This window comes from Lampris incognitus, chromosome 6 (genome assembly GCF_029633865.1).
Source record: "Lampris incognitus isolate fLamInc1 chromosome 6, fLamInc1.hap2, whole genome shotgun sequence".
Classification (NCBI taxonomy): Eukaryota; Metazoa; Chordata; class Actinopteri; order Lampriformes; family Lampridae; genus Lampris; species Lampris incognitus.
In genome coordinates this window covers 55188716-55203790 of record NC_079216.1, presented here as the reverse complement: position 1 = coordinate 55203790, position 15075 = coordinate 55188716, and the positions used below count along the sequence as shown (strand labels likewise).

General features: G+C 45.5%; 1 protein-coding gene across 2 annotated transcripts in view; it reads left to right on the top strand.

Moving 5' to 3' along the window:
* srgap1a (SLIT-ROBO Rho GTPase activating protein 1a) overlaps positions 1–15075 on the top strand; it is a 165474-nt gene that overhangs the window by 109164 nt on the left and 41235 nt on the right. For both annotated transcript variants that reach the window (XM_056281221.1, XM_056281220.1), the window contains exons 7-10: positions 85–306; positions 931–1032; positions 12266–12463; positions 13638–13722. In XM_056281221.1, coding sequence (XP_056137196.1) covers positions 85–306; positions 931–1032; positions 12266–12463; positions 13638–13722 — 607 coding nt within the window. The remainder of the gene's footprint in view (positions 1–84; positions 307–930; positions 1033–12265; positions 12464–13637; positions 13723–15075) is intronic.

Here is a 15075-nt window from a genome sequence, read left to right as displayed (position 1 = left end):
CTTCTCATACCCTCCTCATCATCCCCAGCACCTTGTCTCTCCTTATAAACATCATCTTATCTGGATCCCGTTTGTCCCCTCCAGTGCTGCGATTTAGGGTACCACGCCAGTCTCAACCGGGCCTTGCGGACCTACCTGTCGGCCGAGTACAACCTCGAGACGTCGCGCCATGAGGGCCTAGACATAATCGAAAACGCTGTGGACAGCTTGGACCCTCGAAGCGATCGCCAGAGATTTATGGAGATGTATCCCACCGCCTTCTGCCCTCCAGCCAAATTCGAATTCCAGCCGCACATGGGAGATGAGGTATGTGATTCGGAGAACAGTCATAGCTCAGATAATTATCAAATGACAGTAATTCAGTTATAATGTGATTAATGACCAAGTCGCTTTGTTGTGAAGTAGTAATAACGGTGGAAATCATAAAAAAAAACAGTCACTGGGTAAGACTTCTTCTCCACTTCCTTTTTACTGTAGATGACAGTTATAATGTGCAGAATTTCAATTTTTTGTTTCCTTGGGAACAATATGCTCACTGCCCTCCACAGATGCACAGCAAGGAAGTGTATTTAAAATTATTCAAAAAAGGTCTTAAACTTAATGAGATCTGATTTTAGTAGCTTAATTGTTGCTTTTTACTGCGTTTGTGCTGCCAGATCAGGTTTTATAGAGCACTGAAAATGACGAAACACATCTCAATCCTCACCCAGCAGTCAAGTAGCTCACCATATGTAAAGACTTTTACTGTTTGGCTGGCACTTGCAGCTCTGATATCATGTTGGATTACCAGCCTGTTGTTCTGTGGTTATCTGCATTTGGACCACTCGGGTCAGCAAAACTCTTGGGGTTTGTTGCTGAGTGCATTATATTAAAGGGCAAAATGTAAACACCCCACCCCTGTTCTTAAGTTGCATTTCCATTTTCCTGCAGGTTTGTCAGATCTCAGTGCAGCCACCTGTGAACGGGGAGCTCATTTTGAGGTTCCAGCAGTTGCAGTCTCGCCTGGCTACTCTAAAAATTGAGAACGAAGAGGTAAGAAGGATAATGCAAGCATAACCACCTATGTGACCGGGTATTTTCAGGGTGCAAAGGAGGGACAAGCTGTCACTCTCAGCTGTCAACATCCCTGACTGATGCTCTGGTTTAACCTGCCAGAGTTGCTGTGTCGTTTTTTGGGGGGGGGGGTGTTTGTTGGTTGGTTACTGGGTCTAAAAGTGCCGAGGGTGGCACGGTGGCACAGTGGTTAGCGCGGCCGCCTCACAGCAAGAAGGGCCTGGGTTCAAGCCCCGGCGTAGTCCAACCTTGGGGGTCATCTCAGGTCGTCCTCTGTGTGGAATTTGCATGTTCTCCCCATGTCTGTGTGGGTTTCCTCCGGGTGCTCAGGTTTCCTCCCACAGTCCAAAGACATGTAGGTCAGGTGAATCGGCCATACTAAATTGTCCCTAGGCATGAATGTGTGTGTGTGTATGTGTGTGTGTTGGCCCTGTGATGGTCTGGCGGCCTGTCCAGTGTGCCCCCCCACCTGCTGCCCAATGACTGCTGGGATAGGCTCCAGCATCCCCATGACCCTGAGTAGGATAAGCAGTTTGGATAATGGATGGATGGATGTTTATTGGTTGCTAGATACTGATGATGGCACTGCACTAAAACCACCGACTTAAGAAATGTAACTTAGGCAGAAGTCAGACAAAGTGTGGGAGGGTGGAGAAAAGCTGATAAATCTTAAAAGAATCAACACTTTTGCAGTGCACACACACAGATGCACAAACACACCTAGAAACACACACACACCAACCCTCTTTTATGCCCTGTGGGTAGCGATCAAACCTTTGCCGTGAAACCTCAATTTTTACTCCCGCAGGTAGAATTTACTGTCTCTCTTTTATTTTTACACCCTGTCCTGCTCTGCTTGGTTTTGACATTGGAGAGGTGCGTTGTTGGATCCCTCGCTGTATTGTTTGAATCTGTCTGTAGCATACATTTTGACTGCCACCTGTTCACCGTGAACAACAATCACATACATGGTTTCTGTATCACGTCTGACTTGCTTTCCATACATGTTCTCTCTCGCTCGCTCCCTCCTCACACCTATTCCCGTCTCACATCAGAACACATTCTTCTATCCCTTTACAAAAACTTGGCAAATGGAAATACTGAAGGGGGGTGTTCCACTCAACTTCCCATCTCTGCCTGGGCCTCTGAATGATCTGTCTTGATCAAACCGAAGACCTTTCGTGTTTACTAAAACACATCTACAGTGATTCACAGCTGATTAAACAGTAGTATGATAGGCTGCATTAGCTGGACCGAATGCTGTCAAACTGCAGACGGATGCCTTTGTATGTTCTGCTGTGCTGCATTCTGTTGTGTTGTGTCGTATATCTGGGTTAGTGTAGGCCAGTTCTTTTCAGCATTTCTGGGGCCAAAGCGCACCAGAAATCAAGCCAGAACCTCAAGGCACACCTACTTAAAGTTGTATTAAGTTATCAAAAATGTCACACACATTATGGTTATGACATTATACAAACGGATACCAGTTAATTTAGATTTAAATGAGAGGAAATTACACCCATCCATCCATTATCTGAACCGCTTATCCTGCTCTCAGGGTCGCGGGGATGCTGGAGCCTATCCCAGCTGTCACTGGGCAGCAGGCAGGGAGACGCCCTGGACAGGCCGCCAAGCCATCACACAGGGCTGACACACACACACACACACACACACACACACACACACACACACACACACACATTCATATCTAGGGGCAATTTAGTATGGTCGATTCACCTGACCTACGTGTCTTTTGGACCGGGACGGCTCAGAGAGCAGGGTGATTGGCCAGGTACAATTGGGGAGAAAAGGGGGAGGGGGGAAAAATAATATTATGAATAAAGTCCTGTGATGTCCTGGTGGATGCTGGGATAGGCTGAGAGAGCAGGGTGATTGGCCAGGTACAATTGGGGAGAAAAGGGGGAGGGGGAAAAAGAAAATTATGAATAAAGCCCTGTGATGTCCTGGTGGATGCTGGGATAGGCTGCAGCATCCCCGTGAGTCTGAGAATATGATAAGTGGTTCAGATAATGGATGGATGGAATATTATGAATAATTAAATTAACAATAACACAAATCAAGTATTCAAATAGGGCTGGCAACTGTGTTTGAAATGTTAAAACAATGTGTGGATGCTGTCTTAGCTGGCATTGTGGTGGATGCTTGAACACGGTTCAGCAGCATTCGCTCGCGCTGTGGGCAAGTTTTGGTCCCTTGTTCCTTTTGATGAAGGTCAAGTCTTTATTTTTGCAAAAGAGACGCTTCATTTCTAAGTGCCTCTTCAGTTTATTTGGCATCATGTCAGCGTTAGCTGGGTTCAGAGCAGGAAGCATTCCTGGGCCGAGTAAAGGCAAAGGCGAGATAGTTTACATCATGCGGTCTGTTCGCAGTTTTCCTGGAGGGCTGCCCACCTGTTTGTTGACTGGTGAAAATCAATGCACGCTATCATCCTATCGTGCCGCTGATGTGCTGCGATCTAATCGTTCCTCCTTCCCAGACTGAAATTTCCATCTGAAATCCAGCTGAGAATATGAGCAAGCGACACTTAGATAAAATCATTGACAGACGGCTGGACAGTAGTGGCTGCTTTCAAATGGTTTGTTTTGTGATGCGGTGAGATTGGTGCGGTTGAACTCTAATGATATTTCATAACAGTATTGCTTTGGTTGAGCACGCACAGTGTGTGTGTTCCTGGGTGCATGCATGCGCGCATGAGTGTACTTGCACATGGACGTAGGGGTGCGGTGATGAGCCCTGGCGCTCCCGTGTCGTCGTCTGGCCGGCGCTGTGAAGCGGATGTCCTGGTGGGCCAGATTTGGAGGGCACTGCTGCCTTGTGTTAGGATCACCAGATGTCCTCTCTTCCTGGGCACGGTGTTCCAGATACATCCTTGAAACGTTTTTTTTTTACTTCTCAGAGGGATGGGGAGAACCGTGATCAACAATTGTAGAATGTACAATGGAGCAAGAGAGACAACTTTCGTCCGGCCAGGAAAAGCTGCGGGGTGGTGCTCAGTAGAAATGCAGCTGTTTCCTCAAACCTTTGACTATGAAACAGGGAAGGAAAACGCTTCTGAATAATTTAATCTGCATCGGAGGGGTGGGAGGTGGAGCGTGGGAGGGGGAGAAAGCCCTTGTATCTCACTCTCACTTGGAGGGGGTCCAGCATATCCCCCCCCTTCTGATTTTTGCTTTTCATTAGAAATATCTCCTCCGTATTTCTCTGAGGACATTGTTTAATTCAGCTCCTCGGTCATTCAGGGTTTTTTTTAATCATTGGTCATTTAGATCTCGTCTGCCATTTGAGATTTTTTTTAATGGATCACCGCGCACATAAAGAACATTTTCTTTTCTTCGTGCCGCTCTTCCTCACTAGACACATGGGGAAGCTAAATGGATATTCTGCAGGCGTTTTCATGCTACTTTGTAGGAAAGTATTTGTTTTTCCTCGCTGGTGTGTGTGTGTGTGTGTGTGTGTGCATGTTTACACATGGGCTTGCTTGCATAGAGGGCTGATCATAGATCACACCAAACAGTCTGTTGAAAGCAATGGACAGTATAGACCACCTTCTGAGATTTGATGCAATGGTACTCATCAGTTTCACCTCCCCCAACCCCCAGAGAAAGACCGAGGTGTGGGATGTAAATCTGCTCTTGGCATAGCTGTATTTTCACTGTTCATGAGTTGTATTTGTCAAAAACGCACACTGGAAAATCTCTCTTCATTGTCAACGAAAGTTGAATCAGTTCATCCGGACACGTTTATTGACAGATGTGTTTCATCACTCATCTATGTGACATCTTCAGTCTCAACTGACTGCAGGTATCCCCACCCTTATAAACAATACCGTTGCATAATGAGTGAAACCAACGATCAGTTTCATATGCAAATATGGGTGTGACCATTAACTAGCGTTACAATTGGCCATGTGTACTATGCACAGGGGATTTGGGTATGTCTGCAATCATAGCATTGTAAGGGCCCTTACAATGTCGGGCTGTCGGTGAGCGTCTGTGACCCTAGTTTTTGCCGTGTGTCCCGCACCGTCGGCAGCTTTCCGGCCAATTCACCATGTTGAATCGGTGGAGCCTGTCTGTGAGAGAGATCACTCTGATTGGCTGTTCAGCTTAGTGAATCAGTGAAGAACCTACATGCTAGTTGGCTGTCAGCTGTAGTCTGCAGTGTGTTCAAGTGCTACTTTTTGGCCCAGACGGCAGGTGACATGAGGCGACGCAACAGTCGGCCTTCATCGCCAACAGTCAGTTTGGTGTGTCTGGGCCCTAAGATGGTGACAGATGTACTTTTAGCCTCCCCCCAGTTCGGGGATGGTTGTTCCCTCTTCACATAGATGGCATCTTTGACTTCCCGTTCAAACCAGCGTTCCTCCCTATCAAGGATGTGCACATCCTCATCCTTGAAAGAGTGGCCACTGGCCTGTAGAGGGGTGTAGACTGCGGGGTCCTGGCCTGATGTGTCTCTTTAGTTTCCCCGCTGTACAAGTCACGGCAATCCTCCTGGCACTTAACAGCGTACACTATATTGCTCTGTTTGTGCCGGGGGACCCGATCCTTGGGGTGGACCAACTTCTGGCGCAGCGTGTTTTGAGTTTTGAAAGCAACTGAGGCGCGGTGTTTGGAAAATATGCGTCTCAACTTTTCCGCCACTCCCACCACATACGGAATCACCACTGGTTTACACTTAGACAGCTGTTGTCCTTCTCCTCTCTTTGATCAACTGGTGCACTGTTTGGGCATCTTCCTGGCTTTGACAAATGCCCAGTTAGGACAACCACACTTAACCAGGGCCTGTTCAATGTGGGATTTCTCCCCTTCCCCGGCCGCTGTGTCGGTGGAGACGTTGCAGGTCAGTGGTACAGCATCCTGATGACTCCTAATTTGTTCTCCAGTGGATGATGAGAGTTAAACCCTAAGTACTGATTAGTAAGAGTGGGGCGGCATGGTGGTGCAGTGGTTAGTGCGGTCGCCTCACAGCAAGAAGGTCCTTGGATCGAGCCCCGGGGTAGTCAAACCTTTGGGGTCGTCCTCTGTGTGGAGTTTACATGTTCTCCCCATGTCTGCGTGAGTTTCCTCCGGGGGCTCCGGTTTCCTCCAACAGTCCAAAGACATGCAGGTCAGGTGAATCGGCCATACTAAATTGTCCCTAGGAGTGAATGTGTGTGTGTTGGCCCTGTGATGGCCTGGCGGCCTGTCCAGGGTGTCTCCCCACCTGCCAGCCAATGACTGCTGGGATAAGCTCCAGCATCCCCGCGACCCTAAGAGCAGGATAAGCAGTTCGGATAATGGATGGATGGATAGTAAGAGTGGCTACTGGCCCGTAGATGGGTGTAGACTGCAGAGTCTTGGCCTGACTTGTACAGCGGGGAAACCAAACAGATGCAGGCCAAGAGGATGGCGCAGCACAGGAGAGCTAACGTGTGAGGCCAGGATTCTGCAATCTACACCCATCTACAGGCCAGTGGCCACTCTTTAAGGATGAGGATGTGCACATCCTTGATAGTGAGGAACACTGGTTTGAACGGGGAGTCAAAGAGGCCATCTATGTGAAGAGGGAATGACTATCCCTGAACCAAGGGGGGGGGGGTGGACTAAGAGTACATCTGTCACCATTTTACAATGCTGTGATTGTAAACATTCCCAAATCCTCTGTGAATAGTAGTACACACGGCCATTGTAACTCTAGTTAATGGTCACACCCATATTTGCATATGAAACCGATCGTTTCGGTTGTTATGCCACTGTATAGTTTATAAGGGTGGAGATGCCTGTGGTCAGTAAACGTTGTGTCCAGAAGAACTGATTCAACTTTCTTTGATTTTCTTAACTGGTTTATTGAGCATGTGTCTTCTGTCTTCATTGGTTGTATTGAAGATACAAGTAAAGTTTGGCAGGGACTTGCAGTACAGCTTTGGGGGACTTTTGGGCCAGATCCACCGATTCTCTCTAAAAGCCTTGTTGTAATTGAGCTCAACAGCAAACACTGGAAACTAGTAGTCAACTAAATAATAGATCCACTCTCAACAGCTTTTTAGCCCGGAGCGATTCCTCCATGTGAATGGATGTCCTCCATATGGTGACAGCTGGGCCTCTTGCCTCCACAAGCCCACCTGGGAGAGACTGCCAGGGAAGGGGGGGGAGGGAGCATAGATGCCAGCTCTGTGGGTGCTAAGGTGCTTCCAAAAAATAATAAGCTTAGTCAAGTCAAAACATCGACATCGCTGAATAGCCGAATATATGTTAAAAACTGGAATGAGACTGTGTTTGGGTTACCAACTGTCAAAATAAGCCAAACACGTGATGCGTGACTTTAACTTCACTGAAATATGAGTTTATCCATTTAAACCTCCTGGTTTTACCTATAAAAAAAAAAAAAAGATGAAGGTAAGACTGCTGGCTTTCAATAGTGTTACTTGTGTGCACTGAATAACAGTAATGTTCAAAACTAAAATACATTTTTCATAGGTAGGTATAGAAACTTATGACGAGTAAGTTTATAGATTTGGCATGTAGAAGGGTCTTCTATACATAAAAAGCCCCATTTTATTTTCATGACAGTAGATATGACATATCTCACCATCATGTCAATGTAGTGGATTTGTTTGAGAAATGGAAACAACTGAATGCCTCAAATGGCATTGAAAGCAATGTGGTATTACCTGGTTTTTCTAATTTGCAAGGAATGAAGCGAATGACACTTAGTCTGACCAAAACGACGGTAGAAGTGGGGTGGGCAGCCGGCTTGTGCATCAAATGTGGATTGTACCTTTAATTTTACATCTATCCAGCACTGTGTTCTTGAAATTCACAAAAGATATTGAAGGTATCTTTTCGTTTTTAGGAATAATGATTTTGAACAAGCTGAAGGAACTAGAAAAAAACATGAATTGAGTTTGGCGCAGGATACATTAGAGGCTCGGCCCTTTAGGGGCTTGAACCCCAGGGGTTGTCCAACCATCCCGGGTCGTCCTCTGTGTGGAGTTTGCATGTTCTCCCTGTGTCTGCGTGGGTTTCCTTCGGGTGCCCCGGTTTCCTCCCACAATCCAAAGACATGTAGGTCAGGTGAATCAGCCGTACTAAATTGTTCCTAGGTGTGAATGTGTCGGCCCTGTGATGGACTGGCGGCCTGTCCAGGGTGTCTCCCCGCCTGCCGCCCAATGACTGCTGGGATAGGCTCTCGCATCCCGTGACCTCAATTGGGATAAGCAGCTTGGATAATGGATGGATGGATAGAATAATTATTTTCTCTTCCTGACAAACAATATTTTTTAGCGATGTCATCCTGCACTTGCAGGCATAAGGGTAAGAGAAGACAAGTGATCTTCCACCTCCAAGATGGAACCAGCCAGTAGCACATCGATATTCACATTCTACTACAACTATCCGGCCATGGTTGTATGTCAGTCAAATCAACCCCCCCCCTACAAAATCCCACCTGACTGTTTCGTTTCATTTGGACATACAGTAAATCATGGAAGTCTGCAGTGCTCCAAAAGCCATTTCGTGACACCTTCAGGCTTTTTTTGGTCAGGAGAATATGGTAAAAATACAAACTATGTGTTCTTTCCATAATGACTTTCATGAATGGGTGCAAATAGGAGAGAGGGGCACAAGTGCATACAACAGTTTTCACTAAACTGTGTATTTGCTAAGTTCAGTGATCCTAAAATTGCCTGTTTCCTTGCTTATGTTGTCATTATGCATGTGTTGACCTGCAGCGTGTTTTTGCATTGTGGTTGGTTGGATGATGTTGTAACCATATCCACATTGTGTGCAGAAGCAGGTGTGTCAACGCTGTAATCTATCACGGAAACACATGAAAGAAGTTGCCCTCGGTTGAATTCGACCAAGTAATTCAGGCGTTTTCAAAGGCAAAATGAGTCACAGGTCATGCATTTGGCGAAAAAAAAACCCTGCAAACTGTTGTTTTCTGTGTGTATAACAGTTACATAAGGTATTCACCCTGGTCGCGCTCTGGCCGCACTCAATTTATACACAAGAAATGGGGTCGTAACCCAAGACAGGTTATTTTTCAAGGAATAGTTTGGAATGTTTGAAGTCTATCCCTATTTTGTCGTCATCACTTATGTAGTACATATAGATAGGTTTCATTTTCAGAGTCATCCTTCCTTTCCTTCAGACACAACTCCAAGTTGCCATTGATAGTTCAATGCAATTAATAAGGGAGAAATCCACAATCCTTGTTCAGTGGAAAATAAACACTCCATGGTTCAGCCAAAGCTAACATGATCATAGGGCATTCGAACTGTCATTTTAAAACTCTACAGTCATTTTTTCCCATCAGTATGGTCCTATTCTACTGTGTAACTTCCTGCAACACAGCCTACATACAGGCGATTACCAGCAGGAGTAATTTTGCTGCGGCACAGAAAAGCAAAAAGGGGGATTTTTTTCCCAGCCCAATTGTATCCGGCCAATTACCCCACTCTTCCCAAGCCGTCCCGGTTGCTGATCCATCCCCTCTGCCAATCTGGGGAGGGCTACAGACTACCACATGCTTCCTCCGATACATGTGGAGTCGCCAGCTGCTTCTTTTCACCTGACAGTGAGGAGTTCCCCAGGGGGACGTAGCACATGGGAGGATCACGCTATTCCCCCCAGTTCCCCCTCCCCCTGAACAGGCGCGCCCTGACCGACCAGAGGAGGTGCTAGTGCCCACATCCGGCTTCCCACCCGCAGAGACGGCCAATTGTGTCAGTAGGGATGCCTGACTAAGCCGGTAGTAACATGGGGATTCGAACCAGCGATCCCTGTGTTGGTAGCAATGGAAGAGACCACTACACTTCCAGACACCCTCAACAAGAGGGAATTTAACAATAAAAACAACTACGTAAATTTTTTAAAATGGCCAGTTGAATTCACTATGACAGACTGCTGGAGCGTCATGCTGGCTTTGGCTGAACCGCGTGGATTGTTTTATTTGGACTGAACTCAGATTGTGGTGCAATATGTCCGGTGTAAAGAAAAGGATGGATGGCTGTGAAAGTTAAACGTAACTACTTACACTGTACTTACATGAGTGGTGAGTATAAAATGAGAATAGACTTCAAAATTCAGAACAATTGCTTCGAAACTAATTTGGAGGACTTCACGCTTCTTTAAAGTGTTTCCCGCTCAGAGCCCTGTTGACAGGGTGCAGACGGTTTTGACTTGGTGTTGGTCTCAGTGCTCACTCGCCCAGCGTGAGTGTCTGTGTTGAATGCAGAGGAGGATTCTGCTCAACCCCGAGAGATGTGTGTTCGAGTACTCCTGTGCATGGAGGCCTCTTTCTTACCGCAGCTCCTCCACATCAATAACACATGCACTCTCCCAACAGTTCCAAATGTATCTCTCTCTCCCCCCTCCCTCTTTTTCTATCCCTCGTTCTCTTTCTCTAATTCTCCTTCAGTTCCCTTGCCCTCCTTTTTGTCTCTTTTTTCCTTCTCCATCCTCTCCTCCTCCTCTCTCTTTATGGCTGTCTTCAGGAGGTGCTTGGCTCTATTGCTCAATATCTTGAGTGCCTGAGGCATGCTACCATTGCCCCCCTTTCCTATCTGTACTTCTCTCTCTCTCTCTCTCTCCCATTCTCTCCCCATCCATCCATCTATCTATCTATCTCCCTCTTCCACTCTCTGTTTGTCTCAAATTGTTCATCAACCCATCAGTATGCCAAAAAACTAAAAATTGTTTTTCTCTTTCCTTTTCCTGAAGTGAGAGATTTCAAACTACATTTCACCGGTTTGAGTTTTTCCCTTTGTTAGACTTTTTTTTTTGTACTTTATTGAGCTGGTTGAACCTCGCTTTTATTTCCCTGTGCTTCTGCCACATGCCGTTGCGTAGTCTCATGTCATCACACGTTTGAAACATTTGACTGTTATCTAGCTAAACATCGTCCTCCGTCATCAAGATTTGGCATGCTTGGCCTAATCTTGACGTTTTCTAAGCTCCTGGAGGATGACTGGTGGAGAGAAAAACAGGGAGTTATGGAAACGAACCTTAAAAGCCCTGCGCCAACCAACCCTACCCACCTTTATCCCCTTTCAGTGTAGGCGAATGGATTGCTTCAACTGCGACTCATTTTCGAGGTTTGGTGCTCCCCCCCACCCTTTTCTCCCCAATTGTACCTGGCCAATCACCCCGCTCTCTGAGCTGTCCTGGTCGCTGCTCCACCCCCTCTGCTGATCCAGAGAGGGTCGTAGACTACCACATGCCTCCTCCGATACATGTGGAGTCACCAGCCGCTTCTTTTCACCTGACAGTGAGGAGTTTCACCACGGGGACGTAGCACGTGAGACAATCACGCTATTCCCCCCAGTCCCCCCCCCCCAAACAGGCGCCCCGACCGACCAGAGGAGGCGCTAGTGCAGCGACCAGGACACATACCACATCCAGCTTCCCACCCGCAGACACAGCCAATTGTGTCTGTAGGGACGCCCGGCCAAGCTGAAGGTAACATGGGGATTCGAACCGGCGATCCTCATGTTGGTAGGCAACAGAATAGACTGCTATGCTACCCGGATGCCCTGGTTCAGCGCATTTTTAACAGTGAAATTGCCCCATATGAGGTCTTCTCGACCAGTGCTGCAAAATCTATGAAAGACTAGATCTCATTACTTGAGCGTAGAATGTTGCCGTTTTCTTAACCACAATGTGCACAAAGTGCAGTTACCTCTCATGGCCACATGGTGCCATCTTTAATATTAATGCACATTTGATGTGGTTTTCATATGTTTACATAAAATATTGGCTATGTTATTATTTTAATGGTAATGCATTCAAAAATTGCATAATGCTGCTAATTTTATTTGTGGTGTTCAATATAAAAATAGGTGAAATTATTTTATTGTGTATCAGTACTTTTTGAACATGCTGAGCACATTTTAACAATACCGTGATAATACTGATAACCGTGATACTTTTGGTCACTATAATCATGATATGAAATTTTCATACCGTTCATCTCTAGCTGATAGTGAAGAGACTGCAACGCTGTCAGGCATCTAGCAGGTCTGCATTGCCATGTCATTACAAGGCATCCTATTGTCACCCAATGCTTTTCAGTATGGCAGACATCTCCGAAGCAGGACACATTGAGACATACTGGCACATCTTTCCACAGCAATAACTCATATTTCCTCCTTCCTTTGTCTTACATGTTCATAACATTGCTCCAACCTTCCTGCTCTCCACCTTACCCCCAGATCAAGAAGACATCAGAGGCCACTCTAACCACCATCCAGGACATGGTCACCATCGAGGACTTTGACGTGTCCGAATGTTTCCACCATAGCCGCTCCACAGAGTCAGTCAAGTCCACTGTGTCGGAAACTTACATCAACAAGCCTAGCATCGCCAAAAGGAGGGCCAACCAGCAGGAGACGGAGCAGTTCTACTTCATGGTATGTGGAGTTCATTCGGCCGAAGAGACTGTGTTAAGCGTGCTGGGGATGTTGATGGAAATTGGGGAGTTACCTGATTTTAGATACCAGGATCGGTTTATTGAGCGTGGAGGGTGTTACATTGCATGTGAAGAAAGTTTTCTGAAGTGTTTTGTGTCTTGAAAGCAAGTGGTTTGTAATATGAAATAAATACCCCAGTGACATCACTTGGGTAGTTTCACTCGGTACAAAAGGAGTAAAAGTACTTGTATCATAGTTGATAGTTTCTGTTAAAAATAAATAAATAAATAAAATCTTAGTTTTATCGTTATTGTTCTTGCAGAGCAGTTTGTGCTTATAGGTGAAGTATTTTCAAACATTGCCAAAGTATTATCAAAGCACTGCCCACTTAGCATCCACCATGAGCATCCTGTCCCCCTGCTGCCTTGATCCATTGGGGGGGGGGTCCACTGAGAGGAGCCACTTGCACATAGCATTCTGAGTAATGGAGTATTCATCGTTTATGGCGATCGACGCTAGCTTGGGAATAAAAGGAAGTGTTTCTCTGGCTCTGCTGCATTAATTTTGAATATTCTTTTTTTCTTAATTGTTTCTTAAGAGCCCGCCAACTTTGATAAAAGGGAAATATTACAGCAGATAACTTGCTGTTTAAGGAAATGAGAATAGGCTTAAAAAATAATCTTATTATTACTGAATGACACACACACACACACACACACATATATATATATATATATGATGCAATGCCATGGCCCTGAATATGCCTGCTTGGTGTTGTGTGATTATAAACGCTGGTTTGTGCTGACTACAAAACTTTGAAGGATGAATCCAAAGGTTAGTTTATGAGCGTTTTTGTTAAAATTTTATTAATCTGTGCATATGAATTTCTAAGAAACGTTTTAATAACATGTTTAAAGAAAATTTGATGCATAAAGCTCCCTCTTGAAAATTTCAACCTCCCAAAATGCAAACAACTCCAAAAAAGATCTCTACTATGTGAGGCTAACACCTCTCCTATCTCAGCCTAATGATGGACATGATCTGATAAAGGCTTTAAAAAGACTCCCAGCGTGTTCTCTGCCCTTGGCTGCCCTGTTGCAGATTGCTGTCTTAAGGGCAGGAGCTCTGGCAGGCTCATCAGGACCTCTGTGTAATTACTCAAAATTCTCCACAGAAATTCCGGGAGTTTCTGGAGGGCAGTAATCTCATCTCAAAGCTGCAGGCCAAACACGACTTGCTGAAGAGGAGCCTTGGTGAAGGTACGGTGACAAACAGTGCTGGGCTGATTGCGCGTCCTGCTTTACATTTTTACTGCATGGCATTTTGGCCCTTTGTCCCACATCTCACATGTTGAGGAGACATCCCCTATTTTGAAGCAAATTAACAAAATTACACCTTTCTCCATTTAAAACATTGGACAATGAAATTTTATTTTGATGCAATTATAATCTTTGGTTTTCTCTCCGCTCTCTCATTAGATGGGAGTTTGATTGGTTGTAAATTAATGTGTTCTTCAGTCAAAACATGCCAACAAGGCACAAGACCCCTCTCATTTCTTTATAAGCTGTTATTCAGCTGTATTAGATATTGACATGCTGCGATAGTGGGCCAGAGTGTAACTGCAGGCAGGATGTAAATGTGTCTAATTAAGCCCGATGCGCATCATATCCAAGTTCTTTACCTTTGTGCATTGGTAACCCATAAAGAATGGACAATATAAATCTGTCCAGCAAAATCTTGCCGTTTGTCCTGCATTTGGACTGTTTACATCTGGTCACCCTAAAAACGCTCATCCCCTATATTTGGCTTCCCACCCGCAGACACGGCCAATTGTGTCTGTAGGGATGCCCGACCAAGCCGGCAGTAACATGGGGATTCGAACTGGCGATCCCAGTGTTGATGGGCAGCAGAATAGACCGCCATGCTACCCAGACACCCCCATTCCTCATATTTCTAACTCTCTTACACCCTACCCAACACTTACACCCTTCCTGCCTTTCATGTATGCCCCCAAACGTCTTTATCTATTTCCATTACTAGTGGCCTCTTGCTACGTGTTGTGTTGCCATCCTCAAGCCATAGAAACAGGCAAAAACCCAAATTAGCAATGTTAACCTCATTTGGTTATCATCCTTAGGTTAGGCCCTAGGCTGTCCTCGGGCCAGAGTTAGTGTCCAGATATGACTCTGCTCATTGTTTGCTCAGTAGACTTGGATGTTGGGACATTTCCACAGTAATGGGAAAAATCACATATACTAAAAATACAAGATATACTAAAGGGAAACAATTACGATTTTTTTACATCACCTTTATGTCTATGTTGCAGGAATCACGCTCCGGTAGCATCCATAATACTTAGCATTCTACTGTGTATCTCTGAAATGACATCAAAATTTTGTCCACCGGTGACATCACAGAAAACTTGCTTCCCTGTTTGCGATGAGGCTGCACTGTATAAGAAATTGCAAATAACAACAGTGTATTACAAAGTGGAATGTAGCATTGTAATTTACAATTTCTCCAACATCAAAGAAAGATGAATCATCCATCCATCCATTATCCGAACTGCTTATCCTGCTCTCAGGGTTGCGGGGATGCTGGAGCCTATCCCA